Below are 20,348 nucleotides of genomic sequence, written 5' to 3' on the forward strand. Positions count from 1 at the left end.
TCTATTAAATAAAATTGGTTATGTGTTGTTTTTACAAAATTACCCATTTTATCCGATTTCTTTTTATTTTATCCAAATGACTTTCATTTTTAATACTTAATTCCTTTTATAATATAAATTTATAATTTTAGAGTTTAATGGATATGCACTGTCAGTGTAAAACAGTTTTACACTGACAACCAATCACAACATGCCATATAAGTGAAATAATATCTTTCATCTTAAATTTTAATTAAAACAAAAATATATTTGCTGATGTGGCGGAATTCAATTGGGCGACTGTGTAAACAAAGTTTACACTGACAGTGTATTCCCATTAAATTCATAATTTTAATCTTAATTCGATCAAACTTAAGTTTATCAAATGTTATTTAATTCAACACAAAAACAAACGATCCATGAATTTTTTTTAAAAGCTAAAAAATCAGATAATTCAAAGTTAATTCCATATGCTCCTTTTTGTTTTTCATGAACCTAACACTAAAATATATTGTCAAAATCAATCTTGTAAAAAATTTGCAATCACAGTTAACTTTCCATTGAACAAGAACATATTGGTAGACATAGTGTTCTCTGTATACCCTAGCTTCGATCTACTGTTTGTTATCTGCATCGCTATTCACCATTTCTCATTGAATTTTTATCACTGGAAGTTGCATTATCATGACCAGAGATTCCCCAAAGTTCATAACCATTTGTGAGTCACATTCTTCTAATCTTCTCCAAATTTGTTGTTAGTCGCGCATTATCCACCACCAATACATTGATTTTTTTACAAACAAAAAAATTATTAAAAACATCACTTGACTCTCTCAAAAAAGGAGTGTAAAAAATAAATATGGGTGTAAGAGGGTACGGTCCAACCCGCAAGCCCTATGAAACAACTCAAGCCAAAACAATTGTGGTTGGTTAGGTTGGGTCATTGAATCGGTTTGAATTTTTTCACTACACTCAATCACTTCGGGTATCGAGTTTGATGATTGGAAACTCAAGAAACCCGAACCAATCCAATGCTACATTAGTAGAAATATTTTAGTTAACCCAAGAGTGAGGAGCCCAGTCCATTATGTGTTTAGAGTTTATAATTACACATTTTACTTTTAATTTCGTTCTTTCTTTATTTTTGAATGCACTGAGTCACTACTAGCACATCTCCGTTGGGCCTCTGATCCTAAGGGCTCGTTTGGCACGCCGTATTAGGCATGATAGTATAAGCTTATACAATACATTATGAGTTTATCCATTGTTTGGTGATGACATTGTATTGTATAAGCTTATCCATCAAAGTCCCCTTATACGTTAAAATGACGTATTATTTAATCCATCATGTGAGTGATGGATAAGGCATGATAAGGTTGTGACGTATAAGTCACCATCACCACCACCCTCTATTGCTGCCAACTTACACCACTATTGGCACCACCACCACCACCACCACCATCCGATCACCGCCGCCGCCGCCACCACCGCCCTACCGTCACCACTGGTGTTGCCACCACCACCACCGTCGCCGCCCTACCGCCACCACCACCATAATCGCCGCCACCACAACCTTATCGCCACCACCACCATAATCGCCGCCACCACCGACACCACAACCACCACCCTATTGCCACCACCACCACCACCACCATTGCCTCCACCCTCCACCGTCACCACCACCCTACTAAGCCGCCACCGCCTTACTACCACCACCACACCCTATCGTCGCCAACACCACAACCACCATCGCTGCCACCACCGCCACCACCGATGTTGCCGCCACCCCCACCACCGCCGCCCTACCGCCACCACAACCACCACCCTATCGCCACCACCACCATAATCGTCGCCACCACTCTATTGCCACCACCGACACCACAACCACCACCCTATCGCCACCACCACCACCACCACCACCATTGCCTCCACCCTCCACTGTAGCCGCCACCGCCTTACCACCACCACCACTACCCTATCATAACCACCACCACAACCACCATCGCTGCCACCACCACCACCAACCTATCTCCACTGTCACCACCACCGCCACCAACACCAACCTACCACCATTGCCACCACCACCACCAACCTACCACTACTTCCATCACCACCGCCACCACCGTTATAATCACCTTCATATTTGATTTTTATTTTATATCATTATTCAATACTTTATTAAACATAAAATTGCATTAATTTAAACGATATGGTAAATTATACAGTGTATGTCCAAACGCTGGATAGTATAAGAAAGTTATCAGGGCTTATACTATCAGGCCTAATACTATCAGGCCTTATACTATCAGGCCTTATACTATACGTCGCACCAAACGGACCCTAAATATACCAATTATTACTATGATATTTCTTCATGCCACTTTTAGTCATTTTCTCCCTACATTCACTAACTTTTGCCCTCCATACCTTTATTTTCACGTGTTTTTAAATAAAATTTGTGCAAATTCGAAAATAATATTATTTATTTAACTTAATACTCGACCACCCAATCCGAACCAACCCATTCAAAGTCAGGTTGGTTTGGTTTGGATTCAAAAGTAAAAATACAAGAAAACTGAACCAACACAACTCAAACCCATTTGATTGGTTCGAACTTCTAAATACCTCAAACCCAAATCAACTTGGTCTAATTACGCCTACTAAAATGGCAACATAGATGTTTTCTATCAAACTCATAGAACAAGCATTGTTACACGTTGAAAAATTCTAGCAACATCCTCTTTCCAACATTATGTTCAACACTCTAATTAAATTATTAAAGTTCAAGTGGAATCCACTAAAAGTATGAGATTCACATGAATTTCAACTAATTAATGAAAACGTTCTGGAAAAAAAACACTAGCATTACACATTTACAGAAGAAAAAAAAAACTCATGCAAACACATGTGTGGTGATGACAGGAATTTATATGATCTTTTTGCCTCATTTTACTTGTCGTTTATTTAGGTTTTATCATCTATTAAGTTAATAAATAGAGTCTTTAGTTGCAGTTAGGACTTTCTAGTGTTTTAGAGTCATCATTTCATATTAGTCCATTTTTTGTCTTTTATTGCATTTTAATCCTTAGAACTTAATCCTTTTTGCATTTGCATCCTTGGTCTAGAATGTTAGAGCATTTGAGGGCATAATGGGAAGGAATCTTTGTGATCATAATCTGAACTATCAAAGGCATTATGTGCATTAGATTAGGTGTTTGTGGTTACAAAGAATGGCTTGATTGTGTGTTCAATGTGCAGCTCTTAGTAAAGGAACTTAAAGATGAAATTCCCTTGTCCATGGAATCTTTTTGATGAGGAATAACTAGTGTTGATGAAGAGTTAGAGCAAAGAGGTTTCAGAAGTGGGAAATGAAGGCTAAAAGATCTGTTAGAGAGGAGTTTCAGATTCATATTGAAGGGAATGAAGTCTCATGAAGGCCCTTAAGTGCATGAAAGACTAGAACTTGAGTTGATAGAAGTCGAAGAGTTGTTTAGTGCGTGGCATGTTTCTCATAGCACATATATTTTCTTGAAAATCATACTATTCATATTGAAGATCTATGTGTTGTGAATAACATATCAAAATTTCAGCTTGATCCGACGGTTAACGAAGCCACACTGACAATTTTACGAAAAAAGGTCGGAGATGTCAACGTATGCACGCATGTGCGTGCTAGAAGTGCACGCACATGCGTGCAAAGTCAGTAGTGTGGCAAAAATGCACGCATGTGCATGCCAGAAGTGCACACATATGCGTAGCTCATCAGTTTTCTGTTGTAAATACCCCACTTTGTAATCTTAGTTGATATCATATATTAGGATCTTAGTTTTTCTGAAGTGTAAGATTGTATAAGAGGTTTGGAGTTTCCCTAAGGCTCTTATTCAGGTTAGAACTATGTTTACCTTAGCCAGGGCTAAGTTTCTCTTAGCATTTGGGATGTGGATCCCTTGTTTATGTTTTGAACTTCTGAGTTTTTATAAGGTATAAAGTTTTCATTCTATGAACCCAATTTCATGTTATAATATTAGCTTGAATGCGTGCAAGTTATCTCACCTTTCTTTGCACAAATGGAAGTTTGGTTTAGAAATTGTGATCTGGGATTGCGTTTATTAGAGCATTTTGCGCCTTAGGAATAAGGGCAACGACTAGTAATTGATGGTCTGAAACTAAAATGAACTTAATCTTCAATTAGATTTCTCAAAGGTGGTGTGGAATCAGACTGGTGAAGTATATTGAAAGCTCCTTTTGACGTGAGGAATCAACACTAAGAGAAATAGGCTAGTTCAACAATAGAAAAAATTACATTTACATTCCATATAAACTCATATTTCTTGAAACTTAACTTGTTTTGGTGAAGTTAACCCAAATAATAGCCTCTTAACATTGCTTCTTTCATACTTCTAAATTCTAAGTTCTCTACCAACAAATCATTTATAAATTATTTTTACTTTTCTTTTGGTTTGAGCAATCATTGCTCTTGTAAATCAATTCTTCCCAAATCTGTGGTTCCACAATCTTTTATATTACTTAGGGTGTTCTGTACACTTGCAGAACGCGTATCATGTGTCATGATATTTGGGTTTCTATATTGTATTATTTTCCAAACTTTGACTAGGATGTTTCAATAACCACGTTCTAAAATGAATTATGTCCTTAATAGCTCTTTAGTCCAAGTTTTTTTTCTAACAAAAAATGGTAGAATGGAGAGAAACCACTTCCAAATTCAGTGGCATACTGGGGAGGTTAGCAGAGGCTCACTCCTAGATAGGAGCACTGAGGGATCTACTAGGAGAGTTGCTCACCAATTAAGATTTTACTAGACTTAAGGGATACATAAAAATAGTAAAAGTCTTCTCTAGATTTATTGTATTAATATATGTTATATTGCATTATAATATGTTACTTTCCACATAATATAATCATAGATAATATTTTCTAATAATTTGTGTTATATTATCTATAATCACTAAATTTGAAAGAATGAGTTTATAGTTTAGAACAAGGTATATTATACATATGTCATATATAATATTTGTATAATATCATGATATATATTGTTCTTCCCATGAATTTAGATTATTTCACTTATCGTGTTTAGAGGCGGAGCTCAGCCGTGGCTTGGCTTGAGGGAATGGTGAATGACCATGTTTATTTTGAGTAGAGGGGGTACCTGCATAAGACAGTCCGACGTTCAAGTTAGTGAAAGAGCAAAGAGAGAATCCATGAGTCTAAGAAGTACTCATAAATGCTAAGAATGAATAATATGTTTTGTAAATGAACGATGAAACATGTATTTATAGACCAGACCAGACCATACATGTGTGTTTAGAGTCTCTCCAAGTAAGTGGGAAATCCTCTTAGTAGAGCTTCCGAGCGTACGGTTGGCTTTTAACAGTCATGCTTTGTATACATCTCAACCATTTTACAGGTCGGGTTGACACTTTGCCACACGTGTTGGGTGGTACATTCATAGACCAGATCGTACTAGCTGACCAAAGAGTCTTTCACGACGTTATCAGGTCGTATGACTTTTTGAACGGACGAGAACATGCATGATGTTAGATATATATTATATAGTATATATTTATACTTTTTTAAGGAAAAAAAAATATATATATATATATAAATAATAATGAGAAAACTGACAAGATATACAACCAAACAACCACCTCAACACAATATAAAAAATCCACACAGTAAGGGGCAGAACTTGGTTATGACACGGAGGAGCCATGGCTCCCTCAAAATTTTAGAGAAATCTTATAATCAATAATACCTAAATAAGGGTAACTTTGAAAGCTATTTTGGGTACTTTCATTGGAATTTAATTTTCACTTACTAGATAAGACTTTAAATTGATGTAATGGGAATTTAATTTCCACTTACTAGTAAGGGTATAATTGACAAAATTGACCTTAAAACATGAAAACGCCAGTTAAAAAGGAAAAAAAAAAATTCTTCTAAAACGACACTTAAAAAGGAACGGATGGAGTAATTTTTTTGAATAATATATTATTATTAGTTATAATATTTTAAAATAATAATATTCTATCATTTTGAATGTAAGATATCATATTCAATTTTTTATTTTGTTATATAAAAAATAATCATAGTCATTAAAAAAAGACTTTGTCAGCATACATCTTAATGGTAGAAAAATCACAATTGACTTTTATTAATTATTCTAATGTCATTAAAAATCATTGAATATCAAATTCATAGAGTAGTTATTTCAAAAGAAAGTCACAATTAACTTTTGTTAATTATTCTAATGTCATTATAACTATTAAATGTAATATTAATACATTAATTATTTTAAAAATACGGAATTATTTAATATTTGAATTACTAAAGAATCAGAAAATATAAATATGACATCATCTTGTTAAGTTCAAACGCTGAATACATCGTGTATCATATTTTGAATGATAAAAAATTTCAAGAGTATAAGTGAAGTGATTAAATATTTTATATGAATTAAATTTCAGGAAATCATACTTATACTCATCATGCCTTATCGTCTAATAGTGAAGTGCAAGACAGTATAAGAAGACGGTACAAGCCGAGAAAAGTCAAAGTGTCAAAGGTCGTCCACCCAAGAACAGTCAAAGCTTCAAGACAAAGATCGTCTATCAGAAGAGAAGGGCACACTCATGCAGATATTCATCGTCTATCTCGAAAGCTGACCAATGAAAGTAATGTCTAGAGAAAGAGCAACATATTCATATTGAAATGTCTCTGACATTCCTGAGGAGAAAGTCAAGTGCAAAGAATCACGTGATACTTCACAAAGCACATTGATCAAGGAAACAAGTACAACGTTATCACCATTGAAGTTTCATTTTTCTCTCACCAAAGGACTGGAACGATACTGCATATGCTACCAACCAACTGACAAGAAACACTTTGTAGCATTTTTCCTCAGCAAAAGGACATAGTGCATTTAATGCACCTGACGAAAAGACTGTTTGATCTAACGGCTAGAACTCAAGACGCTCTATATGCTCCAACGACTCTCAACAAACCCTAGAAGCACTTGAAGTATAAAAGGAGGACTTGAAGATTTTCAGAGGCAAGAAATTGAGCTAGAACTTTAATCTGAGTTAAAATCTTCTTCAAGCAAGCAAGAAAGAAAAGTCCTCACATCGTCTGAGAGAAAAACTTAAAAGTCAAATCTTTATACCCAACTCTCTTTAGATCAAGAAAACAAAGTACTTTATGGAGTCAAATCTTATTCAAAACTTTGTAGTTCTCGTTCTAAGCAATTTCTATTATCCCTAACAACTGATGTATTTCGAATTTCTTAATTGAAACAGACATATTATTAATTGGGCAACACAAAGGGCTTGAAAGAGGAACACTGAAGAAGCCTTGATTGGCAGGCTTGAAAAAGGAATGTTGAAGAAGCCTTGATTGGAGAAGATGCCACATGGATAAGTGGATGGGAGAATGCAGCGTGAGTGAACAGTGGCATGTGGTGTTCTTACCTCTTTATGAATAAGCTTTCACCTTTCGGTATGGACAACACTTAATCTACGTTCACAAATAAAAAAACAACAACCAATTAGGCTCTCATTTAGTATATGCTCGCATTCAGTATAGTACAACATTAGAGAAACTCAAACAATATAATAAATCTGAATTTATTCTTATAGCTCAAAGCTATTTGATTGAAAGGGTTGAATGCTCTACTCTGTCTTTATCCCTTATACAATTAAAGACACTGGTCTAATGTTTACTCATATTCACCATTTCTTGTCTTTGATTGAAATTAAAGTGGTGGAATGCTCTACTCTGTCTTTATCCTCACTAAACCGTTTAAATACCTATGACTTCATGCACTTTTGGTAATTGATTTCCAAATCAAGATCTCAATATTTCACATATTGCTATGAAAATTTAATCTTTAACAACTATAAAATTTCAAGCTCTATCACGTTATCTTTAAAATTCTGAATCACAAAGTGCTTTATCGCTAGACAAAAAGAAAGAGTGTGATCAATAAACCAAAAACACAAATGTCACACTTTAGGTTCAGATAAATGCAGGACAACGCAAAATAAAAGAAACAAAATCTTTTATCAACTATAGAACACATAGTATGAAGTGAAAAATATTTAAAAAAGGAGAAGTCACAGGAACAAACCATACACCTTTCTCGCAATCATCCAATGACTTGCAACATGAACATCACAACTCACAAGCTTTGCAATGTTTGAAACATATTACATCCATGCCACCGCCAGCGATGCATAATCTTCCTTTTATAGTCCTAAAAGTTTTCTTGCGTGTGCACGGTCATGCATGTTTTGACAAACCTTCATGGAAGATTTCAATCTCATATATAAAAGAAATGAGCCCAAATGAACAACATAAGGAATATCATCATCAATAACTGAAGAGTCTCAATATATTACATATCAAATTGAGTTGCGAACATACATTGACATGTTTCAAAATCCAAGGTCAAACACTAAAAAAGACTCTCATAGTCCAAAGATGCACTTTCAAATGCATTGCAAACTATAATATGCAAAAGTGAAAACATGCGCTGAAATTTTTAGAAACACTATAAAAAAGACTCTTATGGTCCAAATGTGCACTCTTAAATGCATTACGAACTATGACATGCAAAAGTATAGTGAGTATGGTAGTAGTGAAACAATCAAGTTTCTAAACATAGAATACACGCAATTGTCTTACATGTATAATAATAGCAATGATAAAATGCTTATACAGAACACCTGAAGAAAGAGCGAAAAGAGTGAATATATTTGCATAGCCAGTAAAATGATTATCCAACTTAGACTAAGACTATTACGCAACGCCAGAAGCTGAACATCATAATACATTAGCAACTGGCGCTATTTTCATAACATTAGTGGAATGGATTATTCACATGCTATCAGTATTAATGGGAATGGGTTTTCTTCAAGAAAATATCAAGAAAAAATTGACGTAAATTAGGAACAAAACAAACAAACCATGAGCAAGCACAATATATTGTTTGATGTTTTGAATGTCTGTTTGGGTGAGCAGAGGCCTCGAAGAAGTAGAACCTGCAAAAAATTACCTTCACATTAGAGCTAGTTTGGAACGAATGAGAGGAAATAGATTGCGAGAGTGCACCGGAATTTGAGAAGCATCTGTCTTCATTAGAATCCATATTAAAATACAGAGGAAGTAAGATCATAGAGTTAAGAAGGAAAGTGATCAAATAAACCAAATACCTACTATATCACCTTAAACGACGAAGTGAACTTGAATTCTAAAAGAATCTAAGATCATGAAATCTATGAACCAACCAAAAAATATGAAAAACAACAACCAATTTTGAAACATAAGATTAGAAAGAAAACATAAACACTTCAAGAGTATTGCCACAACCAAAAAAGTAAAGGAATAAGATGTAAGAACTACCGGTGCACCTGCACAATTATCAAATACCAACAGGTAAGAATGTTTCTCAAAGAAAGATCTTACAGGAAGAGCACACCTCAGTCCTCATGCATGTTCGTGAAAATCTGCATGGAAAACAATCATTCATTGAGAAATAATCAAATTAAATGAGCCCACACCAGTGAATCATTATCAAACAACACAATAATTTTTTTCCTACGGATGAAATACAAAAACTTGGAATAAATCATGTGAAAAGGGGCAACACAATAGGTGAAACAGATAAATAAGAGAGAAGAGCTTACTTGAGATAGTCGTAAAGAGCACATAAGAATCTAGAGACCTGATCACGGCCTCACGGGCAAAACCAAGGAGAGCCTGGCGACATTGAGAGGAGATGCGAGGTACATTAATTTTCCATATAAGACATATTTTTTCTTATTAATTATTGGTATCTTAAATAGGAAATATTTATTTGATTTGATATTTTTTGGAAAAAAATCAAAATATATTTTTGCATTTAATATAGTTATAATTAAAATAAAAGTGATTTGAAATTTAATTTTTTTTATATTTCAAATTTGTTATTAAATAAGTGATTTTTCTTATTTTATGGAGTAAAGAAAAACAAAATTTGTATATATATTTTTTTGGGATCATATGGGGTTAAAAGATTTTATCTTAAATTACTATAATTAAAGAGATGAGAAGTTTATTTTGATACAAAATCATGTTCATCTATTATCTATATCTACAAAAACTTTTTTAGATAAAATATTCACAAACAGTGCACTTTTTTATATATGGTGGATTTTTGTTCAATATTTGGTTTTAAGATACAAAAATTAAATGTAGATTTAATAGTATTTTTAAAAGTATGTATTTCAAAGTTAATAAAAATAAAATTTGTATATTTTTTTGGGATGATATGGGGGTGACATGTGGCAAAACCTTCTAGAAAAAAAACCTTCCTTTAGTATATTATATAGATTACTAATTATAGTATGAGAGAGAAAGGTTATGAAGAAAGACATAGAATGAGGGGTGTCACTTGTCGGAGTTGCCACTTTTTAGTTTCGGAAATAGTATATAAGTGTAGGATATGATAATAATGTTATATAATAGTTAATAGTTTATTATATTTTGTTATTATTTATAATATTTTAAAATATTAATATTATTTAATATTATATTATTAGATATAATATTTTAAAATAATAATATTATATAATATTATATAATATTATATGATATTATATTATATTATATAATATCATAACCTCAAAAAATATTATATTATATATCATAGTATTAAATATTTTATTGTCTGACGTAATATGTATTATTTTGTTTTGTTTGGATACGGTGCACTACCAAATACTGGAGTGGTTACACGAGCTTTTTGGTTATATTGCTTTATACGTAGACGCTTTGTTTTTTTCTATGAACTTAGACACTCTTTCTTTTGTAAATTTTATCTACCAAACTTGGAAATTAATTTTTTGCTATAAATAGCACTACTTGTCTTTCAAAGCCATAGGGAGTTATAAGAATTGAAAACAAAAAGGGTAAAACCATTTCTAATTTGTAGAAAAATCAACTAAGAGGCCAATAACAAAGTTCTCAAAGCACTAAGATCATGGGCAAAGAAGCTATTGTTGTTTCCCAATATCTTGATGAGTCAAAAGTGCTAGACGATAATTTTGATCATAAAATCCAAAGTCTTATAACATTAGGACCTGATCATGGAGAGGAGAATCATAAAGGAGGTGCTAATGGCACATATGCGGCTCAAGGGTGGTATGCTGATGAACCGTGGCATGGTAAACTTTTATATTTCTATTACTTGACTGATTTAATTTATATGATTTCACATTAAGTTTATTTTAGTGTATGGGGGTGAAAACTCAGTAAGTTCTCATGTTTGGAGAAGTTTTTTGAAAGAAGCTTTTTGTCAAAACCTAATTATTCCAAAAGTTTAAGTTATTCGGTAAATGACACATAAATTTTTTATATATTATATTTCTAACACTTTTTTATATTATATTTCTATTTTTTATATTATATTTGTTATTTTTTTATGTAAATCATATTTGTTTCTTAAATTAATCTACTTAAAGAATTAACTATTTTTATATTTATAAATCATTTGTTCTATTTTTTATTTTTCATGAATTTTGAATATCTATCTAAAGAATATTTCAGTTTTCTTGTATTCATTAATTTATGAGCCAGCTCACTAACCAGCTTTGGTGAGACGAACATGGACCACTCTTTTCCCAACTCATTTATGATGTGAACAAAGTAGCATCAATCTATTTTTGTTTTGTTTTGTGTGGTGATGCGAACTACACCTAAACGGACTGATCCAATTCTGCATACTGACCTCTAACTAGGAGTATCTTCTTTTTTTTGGGTGCTTCGGAAAATAACTAGGGGCCCGTTTGGTGCGACGTATAGTATAAGGCCTGATAGTATAAGGCCTGATAGTATTAGGCCTGATAGTATAAGCCCTGATAATTTTCTTATACTATCCAGCGTTTGGACGTACACTGTATAATTTACCATATCGTTTAAATTAATGCAATTTTATGTTTAATGAAGTATTGAATAATGATATAAAATAAAAATCAAATATGGAGGTGATTATAACGGTGGTGGCGGTGGTGATGGAAGTAGTGGTAGGTTGGTGGTGGTGGTGGCAATGGTGGTAGGTTGGTGTTGGTGGCGGTGGTGGTGACAGTGGAGATAGGTTGGTGGTGGTGGTGGCAGCGATGGTGGTTGTGGTGGTGGTGATGATAGGGTGGTGGTGGTGGTGGTAAGGCGGTGGCGGCTACAGTGGAGGGTGGAGGCAATGGTGGTGGTGGTGGTGGTGGCGGCGATAGGGTGGTGGTTGTGGTGTCGGTGGTGGCAATAGAGTGGTGGTGACAATTATGGTGGTGGTGGCGATAGGGTGGTGGTTGTGGTGGCGGTAGGGCGGTGGCGGTGGTGGTGGCGGCAACATCGGTGGTGGCGGTGGTGGCAGCGATGGTGGTTGTGGTGTTGGCGACGATAGAGTGTGGTGGTGGTAGTAAGGCGGTGGCGGCTTAGTAGGGTGGTGGTGACGGTGGAGGGTGGAGGCAATGGTGGTGGTGGTGGTGGTGGCGATAGGGTGGTGGTTGTGGTGTCGGTGGTGGCGGCGATTATGGTGGTGGTGGCGATAGGGTTGTGGTGGCGGCGATTATGGTGGTGGTGGCGGTAGGGCGGCGGTGGTGGTGGTGGTGGCAACACCAGTGGTGACGGTAGGGCGGTGGTGGCGGCGGCGGTGATCGGATGGTGGTGGTGGTGGTGGTGGTGCCAATGGTGGTGTAAGTTGGCAGCAATAGAGGGTGGTGGTGATGGTGACTTATACGTCGCAACCTTATCATGTCTTATCCATCACTCACATGATGGATTAAATAATACGTCATTTTAACGTATAAGGGGACTTTGATGGATAAGCTTATACAATACAATGTCATCACCAAACAATGGATAAACTCATAATGTATTGTATAAGCTTATACTATCATGCCTAATACGGCGTGCCAAACGAGCCCCTAGGAGTATCTTCTATGAAATGAGAAGTGATTATGAAAGTTTTAAATATTAAATCAAACATGTTATAAATTAAACGGTTTTCCTTTTTAGGCCACACTTGTGTTTGTCTTAGATCGCACTTGCCAAACCTGTTTCCACAGCTTCTGGTTTTCAAACCCTGCAAAGTTAGCACGAACAAACGAACCCCAAATAACTCCATGGAGCCCTTTGTACGCATCTGTTTTATATTTAAAACGCACAAAACCAAACCTAGAGCATCTCCATTTCCTCTTAAGCCGCTGCAAAAATAAACAAGTATGGTCAAATATATAAAAAAAAACATTTTAAAATATATCATAAGTATAATCCATAAAAATTCAAAAGCAAAACCAATCTTATTTTTCACTATACACAAATACGTTCTCATTAAATGACACTTTTTACTTAAAAAATAATATAATTAGATTTAGCAGTGTTCTTGCATGTAGGGTTGAACACGAGTTGTGTCCGATTAGGATTTTTGGATATGAACCAATCTGATGAGCACAAGTTGATTATATTGGTTTTTCATTAATTTTGTTTTAAACCTACAACAAATCAACCCGACAAGTAACATGTTGAAAAAAAAAACATTTTACTTGTCTATAAAAAAAAAAACATGTTGCATCAATTATTCAGGTTGGAAAAAAATTAAAAATAATAATAACAAAATGGGGTAAAAATTTAGAAATGCATGTGAATATGCACTTCAATTATAAATTTAAACATATTAGTGAAGAAAAATTGTACTATATAAAATAGTTTTGAACTTTTTACATTGTGGTAAGGTTGATTGAGTTCAAAATTTCCAAATCCGACACTCAACTTGAACACAACATGTCCCCTACATTAACTAAATTAGATCACGTAACCCAAACTTTTTTTTTTGGGTTGACCCGACTCATGTGCACATTTAGCTCTAGAGTTTACATATAAGTTTCAGTGTATTCTTTTTAAGTTACATATGTTGTTTTACTAAACTCTTAAAAAATTAACAATTGAATTAGTTTATAAAAAATGTTATTTGTCATGAATTAAACTTTTGAAGAAATAATGTGATGTCAAACTTTTTTTAAGAATAAAGAGATATTTAAGATCTTTGAAAACATATATTTGTGATTAAATTTGGGAACACATTTTGTGAAAAGAAGGGGAGATATAAAAGAATAATCTTTCACTAACATCATCATCTCATCAATAATAATTATTATTATCATATAGTAAAATTATTATTTTATTTTACTATCAACATTCCGTTAGTTATCACAACATCAATTGTACAGGAGAAGCCCACATGTATAAGATGGAAAAGATCCTATTCCAAGGGAAATCAGAATTTCAAGAGCTTCTTGTATTTGAGGTACTTTTTTTTTACATATGTAGATGTCAAGTGTGATAAATGAAATTGATCTTTCTTCTAGTAGGGTCCTGAGCCTTCCAAATAAAAGCTACATTTAATTGTAAGGATGACAGAATTTCTACATTGTCCACTTTAAGTTCAAAGGACTCTCATACAACCTCATGTATTTCCACCTAAAGTTTAACATTTCAGGATCAGTGGTTGATCTAAACATGCATGTTTGTTTTTCCGTTTGCATTGATGTAAATGGGAAATAAATGTCTGAACATATAAATGCAGAAGCACTGCTTTGCTAAATTAAGTTTAACGTGAATCACCGTTTAGTTTAAACAGAAATTTAAACAGATATAATGTGCAAAATTATATTGGATCTAGTTTTTTTTTGTTGTGTTTATTAATAAAAACAACTATTAAGTATTACCATACGTTAATTTTGATGCTGCCAGCCTGCCAGGTCTAAGATCTAGGATTTAGAGTAGGACTTTGGTTGTTAATCTTTTTGTTAAGTCTCAAATTAATTAGAGATATTACCAAGATAGTAGTAATAAATAGGAGGATAATCTTCACCTTTTAAGTTAGTAAGTTAGAGGTACGCTCGGTCTGAATTCTAATACTTTTCCTTCAAAACATCGGACATTTTCTTGTTGAAGAAAATTAATATATAGAACTTTGAAGAAATCGAACATTACTTATGCAGGGATCCAACAGTTCTAAACACAAAAAAAGTTCATGCCCTTTTCTATATTAATCTATGAATCAAATTATTTGCTCATATTTATACCATGCATTCCAATAAAAATCTTGATCACAATTGGGAAAAATGACATCCCTGGGTGATGAGTGATGTACATTGTGATTTTTGCATGCAGTCATCCAATCATGGCAAGGTTGCAATTCTTGATGGCTATATGCAGCTTACAGAGAGTGACGAATTTGCTTACCAAGAAATGCTCACTCACCTTGCACTCTGCTCCATTCCAAATCCAAAGAAGGTGGAAAAAGAAGCATTTTAGAAAGAACATAGAGGGCAAAACTAATGTGCCATATTTATTTAACAAGTGGTTGATGAACATTACAGGTGTTGCTCGTGGGAGGGGGAGATGGTGGAATCCTTAGAGAAATATCCCGCCACGCATCTGTTGAGCATATTGATATCTGTGAACTAGACAAAATGGTGATCGATGTGAGTCTTTATGTGTATCATTTCTAAGTTCCACGTTATATGAACTTTCACAACAATGATTTACAAATAAAAAGAACCTTTCTCAATTTTTTTTCTTGCATATGCATTGCTTCTAATAACATACTCTAAGAAACATACCCTCCCCCAAATAGTCATAGTTGATTTTGCTTAATATGTTCAATTTTTGGCCTTGATTCGATCCCTAATTTTGAGATACAGGCTTACAAGAAGTATTTCCCAGATATTGCAATTGGATACAAGGATCCTCGAGTGCATGTTCATATTGGCGATGGTAAAGAGTTAAGCCATATGTTATTTTAACTTACAAAACAAATGTTGATTTATAATTTGTCATGATTTTGCACAAACGAAAATATCTGACCAATACATGCAGGAATTAAGTTCATCAATTGTACTCCTGAGGGAACTTATGATGCGATTATACTGGATGCTTTCAATCAAATGGGTAAAAAAAAACTTTCTTCCTGTCAATTTGAAATTGAAACTTAGTGAGAGAAGAACTTGCTTGAATTTTTACCTTAAAAGGAAATAAAAAAAACAAAGGTTCAGGGACATGAGAGAATTTAATGACATGCAGGACCTATTGCAAAAGAGCTTGCAGATAATTGCTTCTTAGAATCAGTAGCTAAGGCTCTTCGACCTGGTGGAGTGCTTTCTACTCCCGCAGACAGCTTGTGGCGTAAGAACTTTGTCATTGCAGATACCATAGCAAATTGCAAGAAGATATTCAAAGGCTCAGTTAACTATGCTTGGACAACAGTCCCTGCATATGCAAGGCATTTTCCTTATTTAACTTCACCTTTTGCACTCTAACTCTCCCTCTCAAATAGGGTGTTATGGAAAGCTTTGAGTAATGAGTGTTTTTGTTTTGGTTCAACAGTGGGGTGATTGGATTCATGCTTTGCTCCACAGAGGGGCCCCAAGTCAACTTCAAATACCCAATAAATCCACTGAATCCAGAGAATTATGGTGTAGCAAAGGGACCTCCAAAGTTCTATAACTCAGAGGTAATCCCTGAAACGATTCTAGTTCAAGGATTAACCTTTTTTTCTTCCTCTCTTACAGAATGTTTGGATCAACTTGTGTTTAAGCATAATCAATTCTGAAACCAAAAGTTACACACAGAAGCATCTCCCCATAATTGATTCCGACTTCATAATCAATTGTAGAAGGGTTTTCACACATGCACTTAATAACATATTTCTCTCTTGCATTTTGTTTTTGTTTCTACAGATCCATGCTGCTGCATTCTGTCTGCCTTCTTTTGTTGACAAGGCTATAGATCCAAAAATGAATTTCTATTGACATTTGAAATTTGGTAGTGTTTACTATGTATAATGAATAAAAGGCTACACATGTATCATAAATAAAAAGGCTGTGTAGAACTTTCAAAACTTACAAATGAGGACTTGATAAGGTGCTAGATGATTTCTTGATTATCACTCTTGATTTCAATCATTGAGCATGCAGAGGATGAATAATGCTACTCCTTGACATAGATATAATGTAGAATCAAGGTTAAGATATTAATCTCCATGGGAATGAACCTGCAGTCAGAACAACAAAAATTCGCCATGATATAAGTTTGTTAATGATATTTAAGATTAAACATGATACCAGGATTCATCCAGACAAATTCAAAGTTTTTAACGGCTAAAAAATGCTTTATTGGAACATTTTACAAGTTATGACGGGAGTCAAATATCAAACTTCTGCATTCAGTCACTTTGCAACAAGATACAGATAACATGGTACATTATATGAATGCTCAACATCTCGTATGCCTGGTGATTGGTGAGCAATTATGCAAGTTACTGGTGACAAGACTCTAGCTAACCGCGTGTAACTAGGGCATTGGAAAAAGCAGAACATGTACTGACAAAGTAAATACTGTTTACAAAGGAATTTGATTAGTATCATGATCTTTTGGGTACATGGACATTATGCACAAACTGTAAGGTAGAAAGAAATATAAAGCTAAGAACACTAGAACACCAAGATCAGCCTCTTCTCCAACCGCAGGACGACGTGGATTAATCCAGTATATCTGGATTGAACACCATAAGCAGTATAAGGAAGCTATGGACAGGATCAGTAATATCGACTGATATGACTTTTTCTTTATGGAGTTTGAGGAATTTGCTCTGCAAGGGAATGAAGGAGAGTGAAAATACATCAAAAACCATTCTGTGTCTAAAATATAACTTGATAGTTTAACATTGAGAGTATCAAGAACAAACACCTGTTGAGGTAAAAAAAGCCCCCAATTAGGCAAACACATAAGAACCCCACTACAACAACAGCATCTGGGTTAACTGGTGCTCTACCTTGCCACCAGCCAGTGCTTAAAATCCAAGTGTAAGTGGTTGTTTTCCCATTCTCCTGTAAGATATTGAAGTGTGTCAATCAGTTAGGAGTGTAAGAGCAAGTAAACTTTCAGGATGAATTGTAATAGAGCAGCATTTGGCTTATCTCTGACATCCTGAAATAACTTGCAAACCTGTAAAATTCGGCTAAATTCCATGTTTCTCCCTTAGTTTCCACCAAAAACTAGCCAATAGCACTAGACATGTAAAAGCTAGGGATGTAGAACTTCAAAAATCTTTTGTTTACTTCAAAACTTGGGTGATGAACAAAGGATGGCCAGAAAACAAAAACGAATGAACTGAAAAGAGACAAATATATTAACCTCATGAGACAAGCATACTAGGCAACCCAAAGTTGAAAGCCACAATGAGCTGAGAATCGATACTGTGGAGGCAAATAAAAATCTTAGACCCTTAAAAGATCGTATAATCTCAAGTAGAGTAGCAAAAGAACTATATTCAATTTAAAATTGCATGGGAAACCATTACTCCTTGTCATTCAGATAATCTAGATCAGATTCCAACAAATTCTCTAGCATTCCATGATTTCAGTTGAATAATTTGACCATGGTTCAATATTTTTCTGAAATCCCAACCGCTTAGATTTGGTTACCATAAATATTGTTATCTACTTTGGGACTTAAAGCTCTCATACAGACAATTTAATACAAACAAACAAAAAAGACTGAAACCAAAGCATTTACTCATCATATAATTTAAAGATTGAAATTTTGAAATAACTAAATGTAAGTGACTTGATTTAAAACTTTCCCTCAATAAATGGAGTGTACAGATTACCTCAAATAGATGATCTAGAAAGAAGTGAGTAAAAGACCCAGCTGATATCAAATAAAAGCATTGCATCCTTGTAAGGGGCACCTGAAACATCCAAATAAGCATGTAGTTATTAATTATTGCATACTTATTATCAGTGACTGAAATCAAAGTCAGAGAGAAATGGGGACCAAAAATAGAAACTGAGATTTGAGAGGGACTCACTCTGGAAACAGAGTCAAGGAGGTGTCTTTGAATAAGAAAAGCAGAAATCCAAGAGTAGAGAACACAGAGAGGGAAACCCAAGATGAGGATGTAGTACAAAGGATGGTGGATGAGATCAGCTACAGCAGAGCCTACAGTATCAGCTGGACCACCCAAGAGTGAACCAAGCCACTCAGAGAAAGAACCAATGTCTGGTCCAAAGAAGGAGTTGACTGTGTAGAAAAGTGTGTGGTGGGGGCTGAACCTACCATTGGTGGAGGTGGTCAGAGCTAAGCCGGAGCCCATGGCGTACATCAGGTGAGGACCAGGGCCTGGCATGGTCTCTGATCTAGTTTCAGCTGAAGAAGAAGAAGAAGAGAGATGGACGTAGCTACTAGCTACCTGCACACGAATCAGATCAAGCTTTGGCTAACTAGTTTTCTAAATCCAATACAACTATGTTACTCATTTTTTATTCCTATCAGTATCACCGCTTTCTGTTAGTGTTACCTCACTATTTGTAGCAACTTAGCAGGTAGCAACTACCAAGTAGAGACTTGAGAGGTTGGAAGACTTGAGTTTACTTTATTATAAGGATTAGGCTTAGTACATCAGAAGGCCCATGGAATGGAATTGTTAAGGGAATCAGTTCGAGGACTTGTAACGGGGTGGGTATCCGAACCCGTACCCGAACCCGCAACACTACCCGCGGGTAGTCGACCCGTATCCGTACCCGTTAAGCGTCAAACGGGTACCCGTTTACGGGCCTTAAACGGGTTTGGATACCCGCGGGTACCCGTTAAGCGTCAAACGGGTACCCGTTTACAATTTTTATTTTCCTAAATTACTGCAAATTAACTTTTTTTTGTTGGAAATTTAAATTGATTTCAGATCTTAAATAACACCCATATAATTGAACATTAATTGAGCGGATGAAGCAAATAAATATGAATTAATTTCAATTAGTTTGAAATATCAAGTTCATTAAAACAATCCAAGATTATAAATATTTTTCTCAAATCGAAACTTAATTACCACCATTATACACCAAACTTTGCTTATATTTTACTAAAAAATAATTATAGAATATTGACTTTGAATGGAGAAGAATGAAACCCTAAAATTTTAATTTGGGCTTAAGTAAATAGTAAGGGCATTTATGTAATTTTACTCTAACGGGTACCCACGGGTAGGGTACGCGGATATCCGCCCCGCCCCGTTTTCGGACGGATATTTAAAATATCCGTTTTTCAAACCCGTGGGTACCCGAACCCGCGGGTTATTATACCCGTGACGGATTTTTATCCGCGGGTACCCGCGGGTTCGGGTTTTTTTTTGCCCCATTGCCATCCCTACCCTAATCCATGTTCTTATTCCCCCTCTATACTGTCATACTCGGGGATGATAGTGGAATTTTAATCATAAAATCTCTTCACTCCCCTCATAAATCTAAAAATAAGTTATT

General features: G+C 34.9%; 2 protein-coding genes across 2 annotated transcripts; one reads left to right on the forward strand and one right to left on the reverse strand.

Annotated features, from left to right (window-relative positions):
* Positions 1 to 11,017: 11,017 nt before the first annotated feature.
* LOC130712988 (spermidine synthase 1-like) lies at positions 11,018 to 16,698 on the forward strand. Its single transcript, XM_057562796.1, has 8 exons — positions 11,018 to 11,201; positions 14,259 to 14,335; positions 15,205 to 15,327; positions 15,414 to 15,518; positions 15,738 to 15,810; positions 15,913 to 15,984; positions 16,117 to 16,315; positions 16,420 to 16,698. The coding sequence occupies exons 1-8, from the start codon at positions 11,018 to 11,020 to the stop codon at positions 16,643 to 16,645; spliced, it is 1,059 nt and encodes a 352-aa protein (XP_057418779.1). The 3' UTR covers positions 16,646 to 16,698.
* A 484-nt stretch (positions 16,699 to 17,182) lies between these two features.
* Positions 17,183 to 19,424, reverse strand: LOC130711674 (uncharacterized). The gene is made up of 4 exons (XM_057561384.1): positions 18,905 to 19,424; positions 18,704 to 18,784; positions 17,782 to 17,921; positions 17,183 to 17,683 (listed from the first exon to the last, which is right to left on the reverse strand). The coding sequence occupies exons 1-4, from the start codon at positions 19,220 to 19,222 to the stop codon at positions 17,434 to 17,436; spliced, it is 789 nt and encodes a 262-aa protein (XP_057417367.1). The 5' UTR covers positions 19,223 to 19,424; the 3' UTR covers positions 17,183 to 17,433.
* Between the last annotated feature and the right edge of the window lie 924 nt (positions 19,425 to 20,348).

This window comes from Lotus japonicus, chromosome 4 (assembly GCF_012489685.1).
Source record: "Lotus japonicus ecotype B-129 chromosome 4, LjGifu_v1.2".
Lineage (NCBI taxonomy): Eukaryota > Viridiplantae > Streptophyta > Magnoliopsida > Fabales > Fabaceae > Lotus > Lotus japonicus.